The 17,883-nt window shown below is 42.4% G+C and overlaps 2 protein-coding genes across 3 annotated transcripts; both read left to right on the forward strand.

The window, feature by feature from the left end:
* Positions 1–271: 271 nt before the first annotated feature.
* Positions 272–12,618, forward strand: oga (O-GlcNAcase). Of its 2 annotated transcripts, XM_086179756.1 has the most exons (19): positions 272–837; positions 1,262–1,313; positions 1,396–1,493; positions 1,631–1,761; positions 1,871–2,042; positions 2,137–2,235; positions 2,327–2,611; positions 2,700–2,858; positions 2,974–3,155; positions 3,639–3,893; positions 4,467–4,670; positions 4,938–5,112; positions 6,973–7,026; positions 8,330–8,415; positions 9,450–9,554; positions 9,696–9,787; positions 9,862–10,054; positions 10,142–10,301; positions 10,456–12,618. In XM_086179756.1, exons 1-19 carry the CDS (start codon positions 672–674, stop codon positions 10,590–10,592), a joined length of 2,805 nt encoding a protein of 934 aa, XP_086035882.1. In that variant the 5' UTR covers positions 272–671; the 3' UTR covers positions 10,593–12,618. The 2 variants fall into 2 exon arrangements, with proteins under 2 accessions (XP_086035882.1, XP_086035883.1); XM_086179757.1 differs by lacking the exon at positions 6,973–7,026 and having other exon boundaries at positions 274–837.
* Positions 12,619–13,283: 665 nt separating this feature from the next.
* npm3 (nucleophosmin/nucleoplasmin, 3) lies at positions 13,284–16,705 on the forward strand. The gene is made up of 5 exons (XM_086180350.1): positions 13,284–13,467; positions 13,636–13,721; positions 13,864–13,983; positions 15,129–15,222; positions 15,438–16,705. Exons 1-5 carry the CDS (start codon positions 13,395–13,397, stop codon positions 15,539–15,541), a joined length of 477 nt encoding a protein of 158 aa, XP_086036476.1. The 5' UTR covers positions 13,284–13,394; the 3' UTR covers positions 15,542–16,705.
* The last annotated feature ends 1,178 nt before the right edge of the window (positions 16,706–17,883 follow it).

Below are 17,883 nucleotides of genomic sequence, written 5' to 3' on the forward strand. Positions count from 1 at the left end.
GCACATAAATGGGCTAAATTAATGGCCTACATTGTCGTTGTAATGACTGTAAAGCGTGTAATAGGTCTATTTTTTCTGCAGGTGGTTTGGTTCTATTTTACATTTCTAATATGTGTTAGTGATGTTAAGTATCGCCGTTAAACAATTATTTTTTGCTTCATAGAGTTTTTTAAGATGTTTTGTAGCGGCACGAAGTGTAAGTACTATCCATCTCGTTGCAACTGTGACATCTTCGTGGTGTTTTGTCACGTAGATCTAGTTTTAACTGGTTTAATCTAGTCCTCCGAGCATGCGCACTAGGTGTAAACAGGAAGAACGGAATCGAACCAGGGCAAATCCAGTAGAAAGAGAAGGAAATGATCGGACAAACACTGTCAAACGTATGGTTGTTTTTTGTTTATTAACGAAGAAAAACAATGTTCTTCAACGCGTGATAGCGATTCTGATTGCGTTTCGCATGAGTGGTTGCAAAATTTCGACAACTTTGATAGACTCGTTAATAGATAACGCTAGCTATCAGACAGTGGGTGACGCGATTTATTTCCTAGAGCTTTTTCTCCGTCGAATTCGCCGGGTAACTAATATTCATCATACGGTCGGTTCCCCAGCTAGATTCACCAGAAATTAGTGACTTTTTACAAGAGGTTCTCGGTAAAAAAAAAAAAAAAAAAATGGTTCAGAAAGGTAAAACATTAGAGACGCCTCAAGTGGACGGTGAACCGAGCCCCAGCCCAGTCTCGGGAGAGGTTTGTGCCGAGGCCCCCGGCCCGGTGGAGGAGTCCGGCATCGCAGTGGAGACGACGGGGCACAGAAAATTCATCAGTGGAGTAGTAGAAGGTAAAATATGTGATTCAGATCTACAAATATTTAACATACAGGGAAATGGGTCATACATCTGTATTAGTCGCGCTAACTGGAGATGTTGTGCATATGTTGTAGATTGACTGCAACATTTATGAGCTTTCGTTTTAAAACAATATACATGTTAAGAGGTTAATTAATGGCTAATGACCTTGACCATTTTTCATTGGTTGTGTTATGATTACCTGCTGCGATTCCATCTTAATGTATCGGTAATATTAGTCACAGGTTAGACCGTGACGTTATTGCACATTGACAATAATTTGGAGTTGGAAATTGTCATTATTTGTCTCACTCGCCAATAGCGAGATGTTGCCATCTCATTGTGATCAGCAGATGGAGGTGGTCACAGCTCTACAGACTGCAGGAAAACTGACTGGATTGTTTTTTGTTTGTGTAGGCTTCTATGGCCGCCCATGGACAATGGAACAGAGGAAAGAGTTGTTCAGGAGGTATTGAATGTGTTATTTGAATCTGCTAACATTCAGTATGGCATAGCAGAATTATTTAAGTTCATCCTTTCATATTTTGTAGACAGCAGAAGTGGGGACTGAACACGTACCTTTATGCACCTAAAGATGACTACAAACACAGAATGTTCTGGAGAGAGTTGTACTCCGTGGAGGAAGCAGGTGACTACTCACTGCAGTTCACAGAGCAAGGAGAATGAAATGCCTCAATATAGCTTCATGGGAAAAAAACTGTATTAAACACAGTAAGTATGTAAAGTACCACAGTTCATTGAGTTATTTCCCCAAATATCTCCCAGAGCAACTTATGACCCTCATCGGTGCAGCTAAAGAGTATGGAATAGAGTTCATCTATGCCATCTCCCCTGGACTGGACATCACCTTCTCAAATCAGAAAGAAGTTTCTGCCCTCAAGAGGAAACTTGACCAGGTATGAAAATCAAGTTTCTGCATGCAAGTTTTGACAAAAACCTTTTTTTTTTTTTTGGTCTCTCTATTTTCATTTTGACTCATTTAATACCTCTCTCCATCTCTCTCAGGTGTCTCACTTTGGTTGCAAGTCTTTTGCCTTACTTTTTGATGATATTGACCACAACATGTGCCCTGCTGACAAAGAGGTGTTCAGCTCATTTGCACACGCTCAGGTTTCCATCACCAATGAAATCTACCAGTACCTTGGAGAGCCTGAAACCTTTCTGTTTTGTCCCACAGGTACGCCAGACCTCTCTGAGTCTTATGTTGCATTATTGTTTAAGCCTGTCTTTTATTCATGGATGATTTGTTTTTTTCTTCCCTATAAATGCAGAGTACTGTGGAACATTCTGCTACCCAAGTGTCTCTCAGTCACCCTACCTCCACACAGTGGGAGAGAAGCTGCTGCCTAGCATTGACATTCTTTGGACCGGTGAGTCGTTGTCAGCAACAGAAATCTTGTTGCTGTCCAAGTAGTTTTAACAGCTGCTCAAGTTAACTGCCATCTTGTTTTGTGTTTACAGGCCCCAAGGTGGTGTCCAAAGATATCACCGTGGAATCTATTGAAGAGGTATCAAAAATTTTAAGGAGAGCCCCTGTGATCTGGGATAACATTCACGCTAATGACTACGACCAGAAGAGGCTTTTCTTGGGTCCCTACAAGGGTCGCTCCACAGAGCTCATTCCAAGGTTGAAGGGAGTTCTCACCAACCCGAACTGCGAGTTTGAGTCCAATTTTGTAGCAATCCACACTCTGGCCACCTGGTACAAGTCGAATATGAACGGTGTGCGCAAGGATGTGGTCATGAGTAAGTATGAGTTTATTAGTGGTCTCACCTAATCTACTTTCCTCAGATTCTTTGAGGGTTTATGAATGTGTGTCATGTTTCGAACTAGCGGATGGTGAGGATAGCACGGTTTCCATCCAGATCAAGTTGGAGAATGAGGGCAGTGATGAGGAGCTGGAAACAGACATGCTCTATAGTCCCCAGCTCGCCCTGAAACTGGCCCTCACTGAATGGCTTGGAGAATTTGGTGTGCCTCATCAGTACAACAGTAAGCTTATCATTTATAGCCTCACACTGTGAATCTTCCAGCGGTATAATTTGCTCACATTAGTGGTGTTGACATGTCTAAAGGGGTCTATATCTGTGGTGGTCTACTATCTCAGGCCGACAGGTGCCTCAGAGTGGTGCGAAAAGTACAGCCATTGACGTGGCATCCACAGCCGCTCCCTCTCTCTGCTCCTCCACCACCGTCACCACGGTATTCCATCAGCCTATAATGTCTCCAGCTATGCCGCCTCTGTGTTTGGACCCACACCCCCTGCCAAAGACCCCCCAAGAGGAGGAGGTGAGCTCTCATGTGAATGTATGTCATTCCATCGAAATGGTTGATGAGGATTCATTAACAACAACAAAAACAAGAATTTTATATATATACATATATACGTATATATACACACACACACACACATATGTATACATATATGTATATATATATGTGTGTGTGTATATGTATATGTGTGTGTGTGTGTGTGTGTGTGTATATATACATATATACGTATATACACACACACACATATATACATGTACACACACACATATATATATACATATATGTATACATATGTGTGTATATATATATACATATACATATATATATATACACACACATATATATATATATATATATATATACATATATATAAAAGCACAATGTTAAAAAAAAGCATACACATATATATGTGTGTGTGTGTGTATATATATATATATATATATATATATATGTGTGTGTGTGTGTGTGTGCTTTTTTTAACAACCTGTTCTTGTGCAGGTGGAGGTGGAGAAGAAGGACTCAGATGAGGAGCCCATGGAGATGGTGGTTGAGAAGCTGGACGAGCCAGAAGTGGTGGCCGAGTCCGAGGAGAAGCATGATGGTCCTGTTTTAGTTGACAAGATGGCTGAGGACCTGAAGCCCATGGACACAGACAAAGAGAGCTTGGCAGAGTCTAAATCTCCTGAGGAGTTGATTCAGGAGGACTCTGGGAGTGATATTGCACCAATGCAGACTGATGATCAGCTCAAACAGGTGCAGTAAATGTTCACATGGTTCCATATTCTTATACGCGTGCCATTCAAAGCAAAAGTTGAAGGGTGTTTTGTCAAATGTTTGACCTTCACCAAGGCCAAGAACCCACACTTAAAGGGGTGCTATTATGCTTTTTTTCGCCTTTTTTGACTTATAAATGTTGGTAGAATGGAAATTAAACAACCCATTTTCACAGGATGCAGAAACACCATGAAAAAGATAGCAAGAGGCACAGTCCCCCCAAAAAATCTGTTGAGTTTTTTTCTCTGCTGTCACTGGTGTGTAGCTGCTCTCTAGAAGTCCAAAACCAACTACAAAAGACCTGAAAATAAGTATAATAGCTCTTCTTTAAATAAACTGATCAACGTAAAATCCTTTATAGATAGTATCACTGTGAATATGCAGGTCCTTTTTAATATTTCTTGAGAAATAAGCAAATATGTTAAAATGTTAGTTGAAATCATTGCAGTAGTTTCCATGTAATCCTGCTGACAAACAATGGGACATGAATCCCAGTGATGGAGGAAACAAAAAATCCCTCTGGAAGTCACGAATCCCCATTTGTTTTTGCAGGACCTGTTTGTACCGGGGCCCAATGAGAAGCCCCTGTTCACTGTGGAGCCCCTCTCCATTGAGGACTTGAGCTTGCTGGCAGAACTCTTCTACCTTCCTTATGAACATGGACCCAAGGCCGTGCAGATGTTGAAGGAGTTCAACTGGCTGCGAGCCAACAGCAGTGTCGTCAGCGTCAACTGCAAGAGGAAGGAGACCGAAAAGGCAGGTTAATTCAAACCGACTTGAGGACCTGATCTGACTAAGCTTGTGCATTATTCACCAGGCCTGTCAGTGATAGAGGAGGGTGCTGCAAAACAAAATGGTGGATCTGTACTACCAAGAATGCCCATTGGGTGGTGTGACTGATGGAAGATGAAGTGTACTTGCACAACAAACCATTATATTTGCAGTGTCCCCTATTTAACTTTGAAAATGGTTTTAATGAGAACAGTTTTAGATTAAATGTCCTCTCCGTTTATTTCCCTGCAGGTTGCAGAATGGCAATCTAGGGCTGAGAAGTTTGAGGATATGTGCTGCTCAGTCATCCAGATGTTCACGCGTCTGTCCAATTCAGCCAACCGTACAATCCTCTACGACCTCTACCCATACATCTGGGACATCAAGAGCATCATTTCTATGGTCAAGTCGTTCGTCCAGTGGCTAGGTGTGTATGAGGGTAACCATCTGGCTTCTACTCTTAAAAAGCAGTAATCTGAGCTTAATTATTGTCAGACTTTTAGATACAAATTACTTCATCTAAGCACTTACAACTATCATGTAGTTGCTTGGATTCTATTTTGTACCTCAGTAATATTTTGCCAAAAAAAAAAGAAGAGAGAAATACTTAATATAAATGAGTTGAGGACGGATCAGGCCAAATCACCTCTTAATCGTTAAAGTAGTTTGACTTGTTGTTGTTTCACACATTAATTGTGTTCTTTTTCTTTCATCTTGACTGAATGCTGCTTGCACTGCCAGCATCCTTCCTAGTTTGTACCAGATCTAAAGCAGGTCCCTGTGGCAAGCGTCCATTCAGGGTTCCTGCTGCTTGCTGTGTATCCAGTAACATCACTACTGCATTTCCACACAGACCCACTTGCTTCCATCTCTCTGTCAGTGGGACGGGGCACCAGGGGGAGGTCTCCACCCCCACCCTCCCCCCTCCTCCTCCTCCATGCCCTAGCGCGCACGCGAGCTTGGAGAGCAAGTTGACTGGCTGGCTGTGGAAGGCCATTCTGGTGCATAAACAACTAGAGAGACTTAATTTAAGAGTTAATTCTGTTCTAAATCACACTGCATGAAGTTGTGTTCATGACCTCACTGAAATGAGGCTGCTGCTGACATGGAAGTGAACCGTTGCGCTCATTCTGGACCAGGGTGGAATCTGTCCCGTCATAGACAGCTATGAGAGGAGCTTTCTCCTTCTAAGCGTAGATGAGGACTTCCTTAAGCCGCTCACATATGACTTGATAATTGACTTGACCTTGCCTTCAGAACACTTGACACAGACTTGAGCTTTGGGGCTTATGAACAATATTTGTTGGCACATCTGACCAGTTGAATATCACTCCCTCCCATCACAACACACACATGCACATTACTTATTTAATCAGAGCTTAGTCACACGATAATATTGGAGTCCTCTGATTTGTGATGAAGACTTGCTGTACATGAGTTTGTGTTAACTGTATCCTCACATAGTGTCCTCACATTGTCACGTCTCCTCAGAGTCCCACATGTTTTGGCTAAATTTTAAATGACCAACTCACATTGACCAAACCCACATTACTCCATGTAATCAATTTCCTTGCGGGGTTTTCAGCTGCTGTAAGGTTGATCACAACTGTTGTGTTACATCCTCCCCCCGTTGTGAAGGTTCATGACTATTTACCTATGTGTTGTGTTCTCAGGTTAATAACAAACCCTTACACACACACACACACACACACACACACACACACACACATCATAGTTCAATACCTACAGCAGGTCCCTCATTTCCGTTAGACATTTCAATAAAGAGGGAGAGGGACTTGACTTGGACCCCCACTTGATACTGTCATCATGCACACCCTGATTCAGTTTGAGTGATACCCAGCCGTGATAGAGTGAAAGCTTTTGTTGAACTTGTCTGAAGCACCAGCATGGCCTGTAGGTTACTCCCTGTAACCCAGTTTCATTCGCAGGTTTCTGTCCAGTCTGAGGACTCTAGTCTCCAGTACACAGCAGGCAGCAAACCCACATTGGCCAAACCACACCAAAGCTGCTTAATGCAGTACAGAATAATTAGTAACATTTAGATGGAAATTTAAAGATAAATATCTTAATTTATAAGAGCAGTGTCATCAAGTTCCTAAATACTGATGTCTGCTGTTGCTATTTGCAAGTTTCGACCTGAGACCCCAGTCCTCTCCCCTAACTAGAAGCTGTGCAGACGGCACTTAGTCACAAGCTCCCTGCTTATTGTACTGAGAACACTTACTAATGATTATCTTCTATTGTTTTCTCCCTTCACTATGTACAGATGGAAGAATCCACAATACAAGTTTCTACTGCTATTGGATCGACAGTGGCCGATGTATGCACAGTGCAGGCGTTGTCCCTTTTTGTTCGGATTCATGTAAAACCAAAAAGAAAAACAACCTAAAAATTAATTTAGACTGCTAAATGTTAAAGACTGGAGGAAAGGAAGCAGCCTTTCAGATGAAGTCACATTTTGCGCAGCGATTTAGATTTTTAAGTGTTAACGCTCCAATTTCTCTCTTCGGCAGCTTCTCTCTAACTTGTTTTTTTGTTTCTGTCAGTAGGCTTAGAGAAATGGCTCCGACTGGCCGGATGCACCTACTCAGGGGAATGTGCACTTAGCTTTGAAGTGTAGCCACAGCCCATGATCTTCACTCTACTGACATATATTTTGGCTGGGCCGTGCAAGCTAATCCAGTCTTAATAGGTCATTGGGGTGGAAGCAGTCCACTCTTCCTCTAGTGTTTGCTGTTAAAAATAAGTGAAGCAAGTTGCGAGTTCCTTCCCGTGGGTGCATCTGCATGCTGTGTTGTGTGAGCTCATCACAGGAGTTGTGTTAGCTATCAGGATGATATTTATATGTAAATCAGTGTTCAGTGTCTTATAGGCGCGCTGCATTTGTCTGGTCACATGTCAGAGCCTCTTGCCAACCTGGCCTTTGACTGCACGCATACGTAAGCAAAGCCTGTGCTTTAGTTATAGATCCTGTTATTTCAACACTCTCACTGTTGTGTGATCTATAGCCGCTCTGATGAGTTATGTGGAGTTGAATAGCAAGCACAGGGGCCCTGGTTGTTACCAGGAGCATTTTATTCGTCCTTCTTTTTGTCTTTCTGGGTTGATGAGTTGTGCTTTCCGTCATGTGACTGGGCAGCTAAGATAAGAATGTGACTTCACATGAGGTGCTGAGATCAGTGGGGTGACCGCAGCTCAAGCTTACACTAGGAGAGTTTCTGTGCTGATGGTCATAAAGCAATGAAAATGGGGCTGAACTGCACATAATTCTATCCTCTTAAGTTGTTGCTAGATCTACCATTTCAACCGTTGTTGACATGGCAGAGTTGAGCTCATAAAGAATTCTTTTGCTTTTGTAAAATGATTTAACTCCCATAAACACGTAAGCTTTAGTTGCTCGAGCCCCATTTTATCATGAAATATTTCCTCTAAATATACTCAGCTATTCCAAATTAGGTCATTTGTATGTTACGATGATTAAAACAAAATTTGATTTACACATGCTATTAGATACATATGCCCCCTCCCCCTCCCCCCGTCCCTCCCCATCTCCCCACTCCCTTCATCTGTGTCAGAGAGCCCATCCTGTGGTAACACTGTCCGCTTGGCTCTGCTCCTAACAGGGTGTCGTAGTCAGTCCTCAGCACAGTTCCTTAAAGGAGACCAAGAGCCCTGGGCCTTTAGGGGAGGTCTAGCAGGAGAGTTCCAGGTATCTAATGCACCGAATTTACAGCAATCAAATGGTTTAAAAAAAAAAAAAAAAAGAGTGTTATGCGCAAGAAGGCCAGTGGTAAATGTGCGCAGGTATGAAAGGGATTTGGTCTGTCAAAGGTGAGCTGATCACAATGTTTGGGTCTCTATTACATTTGGTTCCATCCCTTTCACTTGTTTTGGTTGTGCGAGGGGAACAGGTAACCTGAATTGTTGCAAAAGAGCCACAGTTTTGACATGGCATTTTCTGATTTCTTAATCTAAATTTCTTTCAGCAACTGCCCAAGGAGATGCTGCTCTTCCCTAGCGCATGCGGCGCAAGCGAGCATGGCTAGGCTTTATTTTCATGACATCTCATTTCTTTGCAGGAAAGCACAGCGCACAAATTGCCCTTTGCAAGCGCACGCGTAAGCAAAAAGCATCGCAGCGCCTGCGAGAACGCAAGCATGTCAACAACAGGGACAACTCCATGATAAAACACACATGTGTAGCCTTAAGTGTGATCACCATTCTTGGAGAGAAACAAAATGGCACCTTACTGACTTAACCCAATGCAACTAACTAATAACTCATTTGCCTCTTTGGTTCTGTCCTGGAGTTCTCCCTCTTGGCGCAAGCATCATTATTTTTCTCAACAGGAGGGTTGCGCAGCGAAATCTTGCGATGCCTTACAAAAGGGAAAGGAGCATCTCCTTCAGCCAGTGAAACCTTAGTCAGACCAAAAGACCACCCTTGTTTCCTTGTGTGTGTGTGTGTATATATATCTATCCATGTGCTTGTGGCGCTATGCTCCTTAAATGAGAGGTGATGTTTGCTCTTGTTGTCCACTGTCATATCAAGAAGGAAGGGCGGTTTTACATATTTATATATTGATTTTTTTTTTCAACAATATTCTTAAGCGCTTTGCTTAATGCTGCAGTTCCTTGTGGTTTGATAGTGGCTTAACTGCAGCAAACACAGTGAGGCAGTCAGCCGCAGCAGCACCTCACCTGCTCTCACACGCACTGAACCTGTTTCTTTTAATGTCCACAGAGATTGTTGCCAATAGATGGTGCAAATGATCTTTTCTACCAGCCTCCACCCTCTATGCCAACCTCCAAAATCTATTCAATAAGGCCGTACTTTCCCAAAGATGAGGTGAGATGTTTTCCTGCCAGATCAGACTCCTCTGCACTTTAGGATTCAAATGATACCACTATTTATGGAGCTTTAATGATGTGTCAAAATAAGAATGTTGTCGCAGTAGCAAGAACTGATGTACCTGCCTTCTCTCTGCAGGCCTCGGTGTACAAAATCTGTAAAGAAATGTACTGTGAAGGGATGGAGGACATACCTTTCTCCGACCAGGACCCTGACCTCATTGGAGACAGGTAAAGATCTGATAGATTTTATCGAGAGGTCCTTACTGTTGTGCAAATATGAATCATACTCTTCCCATTAATAGGCTAGTAGGAGGTCTCCTATCTCTGAGTCCAGACTATGGATTTGTGCTGGAAGACGACGAGGGAATCTGTGGTTATGCTCTGGGTACTGTGGACGTAAAGCCCTTCATCAAGAAATGCAAGTTGAGCTGGATTCCCTTCATGCAAGAGAAATACCACAAACCTGATGAACAGAAGGACCTGACAGAGGCCGAGGTCAGACCTTAGTCCCCTAACTCGTGATCCTGTTCCACTTTTTGAATTATACTAAAGTGTGTGTGTGTGTGTGTGTGATCCATGTAGAAGATGATACTGAGTTTCCATGAAGAAGAAGAGGGCCTTCCAGATTCCTTCCTGTCAAATTTTCCCTCCCTCATCAAAGTTGACATTCACGCTAAGGTCACTGACCCCAGCGTGGCCAAAAGCATGATGGGATGTCTGTTATCTTCCCTTAAAGCCAACGGTAGGTGGCAGCCACCCTCACTCGCATGACAAATCAGAGAGTCATCATTTGAATAGTTGCAACATTTCTGCTTTCTAATATTCAAAACAAAATGGCTCTTCTTTTTGTCCGTCTGACATATTTTGACTGATGTTTTGCTGCTGTTCTCTTCCAGGCTCCCACGGAGCATTCTGTAAGGTTCGTCAGACTGATAAGAGAATGTTGGACTTCTACAGTAAACTGGGATGCTTTGAGGTGGCCAAAATGGAGGGCTTTCCAAAAGACATCATCATTATGGGACGAAGCTTATGAAGACATTTCTCGCAACAGTAACACAAAGACAGAAAGAGGAAGAGCAACATCATTGAGAAAAGTCATTTACCCTCATGATACGAAACCTCCGTGATGATTACCATTGGTGCGAGCCCAAGGATCTCTCTTTTTAAAATTTGTGTATAGAAGCACACACAGACTCCTCCACACTGTCCACAGGTGTTAGGGCTCTGTTGAATTCAGCAGATCTGAAGCTCAAAGGCCGAAGAGGTTCCTGTTGCCAGTTGCCAGGATCCAACAAGGAAAAGTGGTCTTCTTGGCTCCTTCTACTCGTACAGGAGACAGGAAGTGACAACTCCATCAGCCTTCCTTTGGTTTAATTCAGTAGCCATTTCACAGATGTTGCTCGCGTGCCCCAATGTAAAGTATGTGTATCAGAGATGGATGCAGAGCTGTGAAATGAGGGCAGGTAGAGTCTCGCTACCTTTGAAATAATAACTGTGCGCCGTTATTCATCGCGCTGGTGACTCTAGCTGCTCTACCGTCAACTTTGTGGGCTTGACAGGGATGCGTGTTGAATGAAAAGAGATGTTAAATGCAGAGAAGAGGAGAGTTACACCTTCGAGAATCATCATTCACCAGAGAGGGGGAAGTATTTTTTTGATGATTCAACCTGGAGGTCCTGAGAATTTCCATTCAAATAGCTAATTAGGAAAGCAAAGAAAGTTTACAAATGTGCTTCTCTGCTTTTTTTTCTGTCGCCATTTTCCTTTGCTTTCCTTTTTTTTTTATACATATATAACCGAATGATTTATTTATTTATGTATATATATTTTTTTGGCTTCTGTTCCTGTTGTGCTGTCGCCTTTTGGTTCTTTGCCTTCAGAGTGTCATGGCTGCCCATCACATCTCAGATTCAGCTGGTGGTTTTGAACATTAGCCTTGAGCTCACATTTCCCACCACCGTCGCTGTCAAAGCAGCACAGTAAAGCTAAGCTAACTGGCTGCTCTTGGTGTTTTAGTCGTCTGATTTGCTAAATGTTGAAGTTGTTAAAATGACAGACTCTTTCAGAGGAGGAGAAATGAGTGGGACCAAAATCTTGAGTGTTCGCCTCTTTTGAAGGAACAAATATTTTGTAGTGGTTGACATTGGAATTATTGAAGTTCATATTCAGACAGGACTCGGAAGCATTAACTCACAACGATGTCGGTCAGCTGCTCAGTTGTTTCGTACCCACTTTATAAGACCTACTTTGTAACTGAGCTGCGGTGTCAGAGGTGACCGATCACAGCAGATAATACATTACCATCTGTCAGCTAGCATTCTCCCTGCGTTGGTTCTACCGTGTACTCACTAGAATGAATGTCTTCTCAGTTGAGCCTTGGCGAGCACAGTGCGGATCGCTCAGGTTGTTACATCCTGTCACCAAAGTGACGCTGCTGACTCCCGCCACAGTGTAAATGTGGGGTTGGGGAGCCGAAATCCCTACTAGGCCTTTTCCTACCTGTTCTTGTGAATGTTTTCTATTTTCTGTCGTTTCTTGTGACTATATATATATAAAAAAAAGCACTTTGACTGTAGATAGGAGTGTTCTGTTGGTTACCTGAGCATTATCGCTGCTCTTCAGTAGCTGCCTGCCAATGTGATGTTTTGATACTGTGTCCATTCATGACATGCATGAGGTGTATTGATTTGCTGTGGCGGCCATTGGAATAACCTCATTTTGTGCTACATAGAGGAGGAAGCATGCCCCTCACTTCTATGAGCATTATACTGTAGACAGTCTGCGCTGTCCATCATAAAGTGTTATTATTTTGTATATCTTTTCTGAAATTGTAGCTAGAGTTCTGTTTTGCATAAAGGAAATTTTTTTAAAGAGCTGGCTTCCAGATACAGTGCCCTTTCCTGCCCCGCAGCATCCCAGACAAGGACGGCAGAGTTTCAAGTGTTTGAAATGGTTTTGTGCGGCATTTTCTTCTCGGCCAACTGGTTTGATAGAAAACAGGCTGTGATTGAAGCAAAGGGCTCCAATTGTACATTTTGCTGATCTGAGTTTAAGTTGGGGGGGGGGGGCAGTTTACATATGTAAAGTTTATATGTAAGATACATAAGGTTAAAAATGAATAAACCATAATAAGTTACTACGCTGTGCGTTGCATTTATTATACATTCTGAGTTAAAGTCTTTGAAAACAATCTCTCCTGTTTTGGCAAAGATGGAAATGACATTGTAACATATCCTTATATATGAACACTCTCATGTCCTAATTTCTCTGAACAGGACATACACTTGACTGGTGACTACACATGGTGGGGTTAATAAATCAGAACTAACCAACAGTGTTCTGCCAGTGAGGCAGCTGGACGTTAAGGACGTGTTCCATCACACAGATGTTTCTGCAGGACAGAAGATGTATACAAGATGTATTTCTTTTTACTGATTTTTCTTTATTATTGCAAATATTTCAATGCAAAATTATTTATTTTTTGCGACAGTATTGGCATGTAATAGATTGATCCCGACACAAGATACCCCCACCCCCCAAAAAATCAGTTTTTCTGCGTCTTATATTTCATTTGAAGATTTTAAGAAAATTTCATAGCTTTTCCCCCAATCGCTTCCTTGTCATGTCGAAGATACTCCAGATCAAATTTGTTGCCGCTGGATCAGATATAAGATGCATACACATGGATATTGTATTTAGTGTTGTAGAAGGGGGGTGGCAGCGGGCGCGTGGTGATGACGTATAACATACGCGTCTACTTGGCGACGTTATTTTCGGTGGAGGGTTAATTTATCATCTGAAAAGTGTTGAAACAGTCACTAATCACTCGGTCAGCATGTCTCTGTTAGACGAGGAGTCGTCGGACATGGGCCTCGCGGGACAGTCCAAGCTGGAGAGCTTCCTGTTCAGTAAGAACCGGTTTTAGATCGGTAGTTATTTCAGCTCCGTTGGCGCACACGTGGGTCTCTACCCGGGAACCTCCGGCAGTTAGAATCGTGTTCGACGCGCCAGCCTCGACCAACTTGATATGTACTACAACTATCCTATAACCCTGTCTGTCTGTCTGTCCGTCCCAGGCTGCGAGCTGTCCTCTAAAGTTCCGTTCTACACTTTCCAAGGAGACGAGGAGGAGGACTTGGAACACTTCCTGGAGCTCAGAACGGTATTCTCACGTTTGCAATATATGGTTGCAAGTATGTATGTCCTTGACCAAGCTTGTCATAGTCTGGTGTCCAGGCGTGTTACATAATAAAAATTCCCCCCCACCTGTCCTGCAGTGTCTAACTGAGCTGTTGTGGTTGCAGGTCTGTCTGGGAGAAGGAGCCAAGGAGGAGAGTAACGTGGTGGAGGTCACAGCCATGAATCACCAGGGAAAGACCATCTCAGTGCCCATCGCCAACCTCAACATCAGCTGCCTGCCCATGGTAAATATACCATGTACTACTACTCAGTAGTTGAGTGAGGAGTAGCATAAACACAAAAAAATTAGATTCAAACGGGTAACCTCAAGAGGAATGGCTGTCTGCTTTGACCCGTGGGGGGGGGGGGACAAAAACAGATAATGGAGGAAGACCGATATAGAGAGGGAAAGAGTGAGAGAATGGGGGAGAGAATGACAGACAGACTGGTAGGTGAACAGGTTGGAAGGAGGGAGCCGACAAAAAAATAACAGCTAGCGACCAATAATACCTCTGGGTACGATAATAATCATCCAGCCCTACTTTGTTAGTGCTAGAAGATCTAGAAAAAGATCTGATTGGTGTTATTTTGGCTATTATTGTGAAAACAGATGTTTTCTTTAATTTTATGTCCATGCCAGCAGTACCAAAACATTAGATTGAAAATGGTATTTTGACACACAGTCAGCCTTTAACAAATGTTGTAAATTCCTGCAATCTTAGAATTGATTTTAGAAATGAGCCAATGTGCAATAGATTTTGATAAATCTTTCGGCCCTACTACAAAGAGTGTTCGGCTGTGTTACCGTGGTAACATTTGCTGCTAACCTGACATGGTCAAGAGCAGACTAATACCCTTTTCACACTGAAAAACGCGTGTCAACACAGGTTTTTGGACCCACGTTTGCTCGGCATTAGGGCGCATTCAATCTTCCAGAAGACCCGGGTCGAAATGCCGAGTGGACCCTTTCAGAGTGCCCAAAAATCCGCGTTGACCTGCGTTTTTGGTGCAGTGTGAGGGGCTTAAGAGGTCAGAAGACAAACAAGTACCACCCATGTTTCACTGTGTAATATCGTTACCATTCATGGAGGATCCAGAAACCTTGGTGTAATGATGTGGGAGGGTCTCAGGATTTCCAGGCTTTGCTTTTAAGGACAGACAAAATGGCATTGGTCTTTCCCAGTGAGCACCTCTGTGAGTAAATGATTGACAGGTGCCAGTTAATGGAAATATGTAGCTAGTGAAGTGAATCTGTCCCACAAATGGTTCCTGATTCCTCAACTGGCACATTCATGTTATTAAGACTTCACTCCAGCAGAAAGAATCATGCTACCATTGATTTTGATACCGGATGCCTAAAGTTTGATACATCTCCACTTTGTTTCCTCAGGTGAGTTTGGGGGAGTTTGAGCTGAAGGCTCCAGTGACCATCCGGCTCAAGGCAGGTTCAGGACCGGTGACTGTGAGCGGGTTACACCTAATAGGTATCAGAGCTTCATCTCGTAATGTTTCTCACCAAAACTGTTAAGGAACGATCCATCCAATGTCATGAAAAGTGTTAATTTTCCTGTGAATTTCAATTCCAAGTTGAACAGTACATAGAACTTCTAGTATTGAACTTCTTTCCTGATGCGTGTGGTGACTCAGGAGTCTGGAATGAGGCTCAGATGATTTAACTGTGACCTCTGACCTCATTCAGCATCCGAGGTTGATGATTCTGACCTTTCGGGGGAGGAGGAGGAGGAGGAAGAGGAGGAGGAGCTCAGCCCTATTAAACCAGCAAAGAAGAAGCAGAAGCAGTAGGCAGAGAGGTCCGAAGAGGTCCTTCTGTTTGGGGGGGGGGGGGGTTGGAATTCTGACATGGTTTTAAGAAATTGTTTTGTACCAGACGGACACATTTGACAGTGTTAATATTTTTCCCACATCGCCATGCAAAGGCTTGGCGTGATGTCACCTGTTGGAGGAACGGCCATCATGAGGGAGGGCGCTGATGTTCTTGCCATTCCATGTGGTTCTCACTGTGGATGTGACTGTTTTTGCTATTAAATGATCCGACGCAGTGTTTTTTTTACTGTTTATAATACAGTCATATGGACTCGCGGCACCGGTGGTGGGAAACGCGCGTTTTACCACCAACCACGAGACGATTCTGTTCTTTTAATAGTAAAAACATTGTGTGTGTGTGTGTGTGTGTGTGTGTGTGTGTGTGTGTGTGTGTGTGTGTTCTCGTATCAGGGAGATCAACATGTTCCCGGATTTGAACGAAATGGTGCAATTGAATAATTAACATACATACTGTTAATGAAATGTATTTCCAGTGGTTTGTAGTTCCAAAATATGTATGTAATATGTCAATCATAAATGTGAACATTTGTACTTCTAATGAATCATCAGGAAAACGAGTGTGTGAGTGTGCCGCGCGCATGCACGCGTGCTTTCTTTTCCATCATTATTTTATTGAACTTAATCACAATACATATATTAGGTTTACACTATAATGCGATGATTTATAGGGCCTCATTTGTGAAAAGTGCAGCAGAAAGCCGGTTTTGTGTTGAAGTCAACTGGAATAAATTTTTTTTTTTGATAATACAAAATATGTACAGTAATGTACACTCAACATACATCATCCAAATTTTGCAGAATACCTTTTTTTACAAAAAGAAATGAAAAAAACAAAATGTTATAACAAACAAAAATGAAAAAAAAACAAACTGCCAAATAAAGTAACAGGAGGAGCGTTAAAGTAATAAATACACGCTGTCTTCTTCATAATCTACACATTTTATGTTCCTTTTCATTTCTCAGGCTTAAAAAAAATAGACTGTTTCATGTCAACAAAAAAAATGTACAAACACAAAGTATTTATAGCTCTCCGTAAAAGTATCAATCCCACATACTGCATAAAACATGTAACTGAAGTATTATCAGGAAAAAGTGTTCAAATAAATACTTCATTTTTTTCTATGATGTCATTCTTTTATTATTACTAATCCATTTGCGTCAAATCAAGATGTCACTGTTGCTTTTAAAAGAAATCCGCATAGAGTTTTCTACATCGACCTGATTTCTTATTGGTTTGTTAAGTCTGAAAAGCTTAAGTATTAAAGTACATATAGGAAAAGAAAATGTTTTCTTAATACACATCATTTTACTGCACTTTTACTCTATTTACTTAGTTCACCTACTTCTCAGAGGGAAGTACATACTTCCCTAAAACTGTCAGACAAGTGTGAAGTAAACGGTGCTTCATCTGCATTTGACAAAAACAGTTGTAGTACCTTTCAGATGAAGACTTTAACACCAAGTTTTGCAATAAATTTAACTACCGAACAGTTCATAAGAACAATGGAAATCATTATTTTGTTAATCAGTCGGTCATGTAACAAAATTATTTTGAAAATCACTTGTCATTTTTCACGGCAAATATAAATCATCAGATTTCTACAGGAGCCCGGAATTACAACAACCTTTACCCTTACAACTTGCGCTGCCATGTGTTGTCATGGTAACAGGGAGAATGACCACCTGTGTAATTCTCCTGTTGTCAGAGTTCTTTTAACAAAAGTGAGAGACATCACATCTTTTGCTTTACAAATTTGTGTCTGATCATGTCTCAGTCTGGATGTCTCTTGGAGGGCAGGGGCATGATGGGAAAGTAAGAATGACATCACATGACCTGATGGTGCTTTTACAGATCATCAAACTATCTCAGCTTTGTTGGAAGGTTGATTTGGCGGAAGATTAGACCCCCAGCAGAGTGGTGACAGGTCATGTGACCAATAGCAAATCGATGATTAACCATTTTATGACTAGCTAGTGTCACCTTGACTGGATGCAGGTGGTGCTGCTGTCGCTGCTTCTTATTTTCTGATTCATAAACCTCATCCCACTGGTGTACGCTGAGTGGGAGTTCAGTGCGACCCCTCACACTGCCGTTAAAGGGTAGTTTCATGCTCCAGTGTTCTCGTGAAGGTTGAAGATTGTAACTGAATGATGCAGGCTTGAGGTTGAAAATGCAAAAGTTGTTCATAAAAAGTGTATGGAAAGAGTGTGGTTTGTTTCCTGGAGTGGCAGGTCCCCGGCTGGGTGGAGCTGGAGGCCATCAGGGAAGTGGCGGCAGCTGAAAACCTGCCCATCTTAGT

The sequence above is a fragment of the Aulostomus chinensis genome, chromosome 16 (genome assembly GCF_037954235.1).
Source record: "Aulostomus chinensis isolate RoL2024-O1b breed Wild chromosome 16, RoL_Achi_v1.0, whole genome shotgun sequence".
Classification (NCBI taxonomy): domain Eukaryota; kingdom Metazoa; phylum Chordata; class Actinopteri; order Syngnathiformes; family Aulostomidae; genus Aulostomus; species Aulostomus chinensis.

What these genes read in the sequence shown, in the direction of transcription:
- npm3 (XM_086180350.1), top strand. Translation starts at nt 13,395, where the DNA reads ATGTCTCTGTTAGACGAGGAGTCGTCGGACATGGGCCTCGCGGGACAG. An exon ending in ACTTCCTGGAGCTCAGAACG is followed by an intron (nt 13,722 to 13,863) that starts GTATTCTCACGT and finishes TTGTGGTTGCAG; the next exon opens with GTCTGTCTGGGAGAAGGAGC. An exon ending in ACATCAGCTGCCTGCCCATG is followed by an intron (nt 13,984 to 15,128) that starts GTAAATATACCA and finishes TTGTTTCCTCAG; the next exon opens with GTGAGTTTGGGGGAGTTTGA.
- oga (XM_086179756.1), top strand. Translation starts at nt 672, where the DNA reads ATGGTTCAGAAAGGTAAAACATTAGAGACGCCTCAAGTGGACGGTGAA. An exon ending in CATCAGTGGAGTAGTAGAAG is followed by an intron (nt 838 to 1,261) that starts GTAAAATATGTG and finishes TTGTTTGTGTAG; the next exon opens with GCTTCTATGGCCGCCCATGG. An exon ending in TCAAGAGGAAACTTGACCAG is followed by an intron (nt 1,762 to 1,870) that starts GTATGAAAATCA and finishes CATCTCTCTCAG; the next exon opens with GTGTCTCACTTTGGTTGCAA.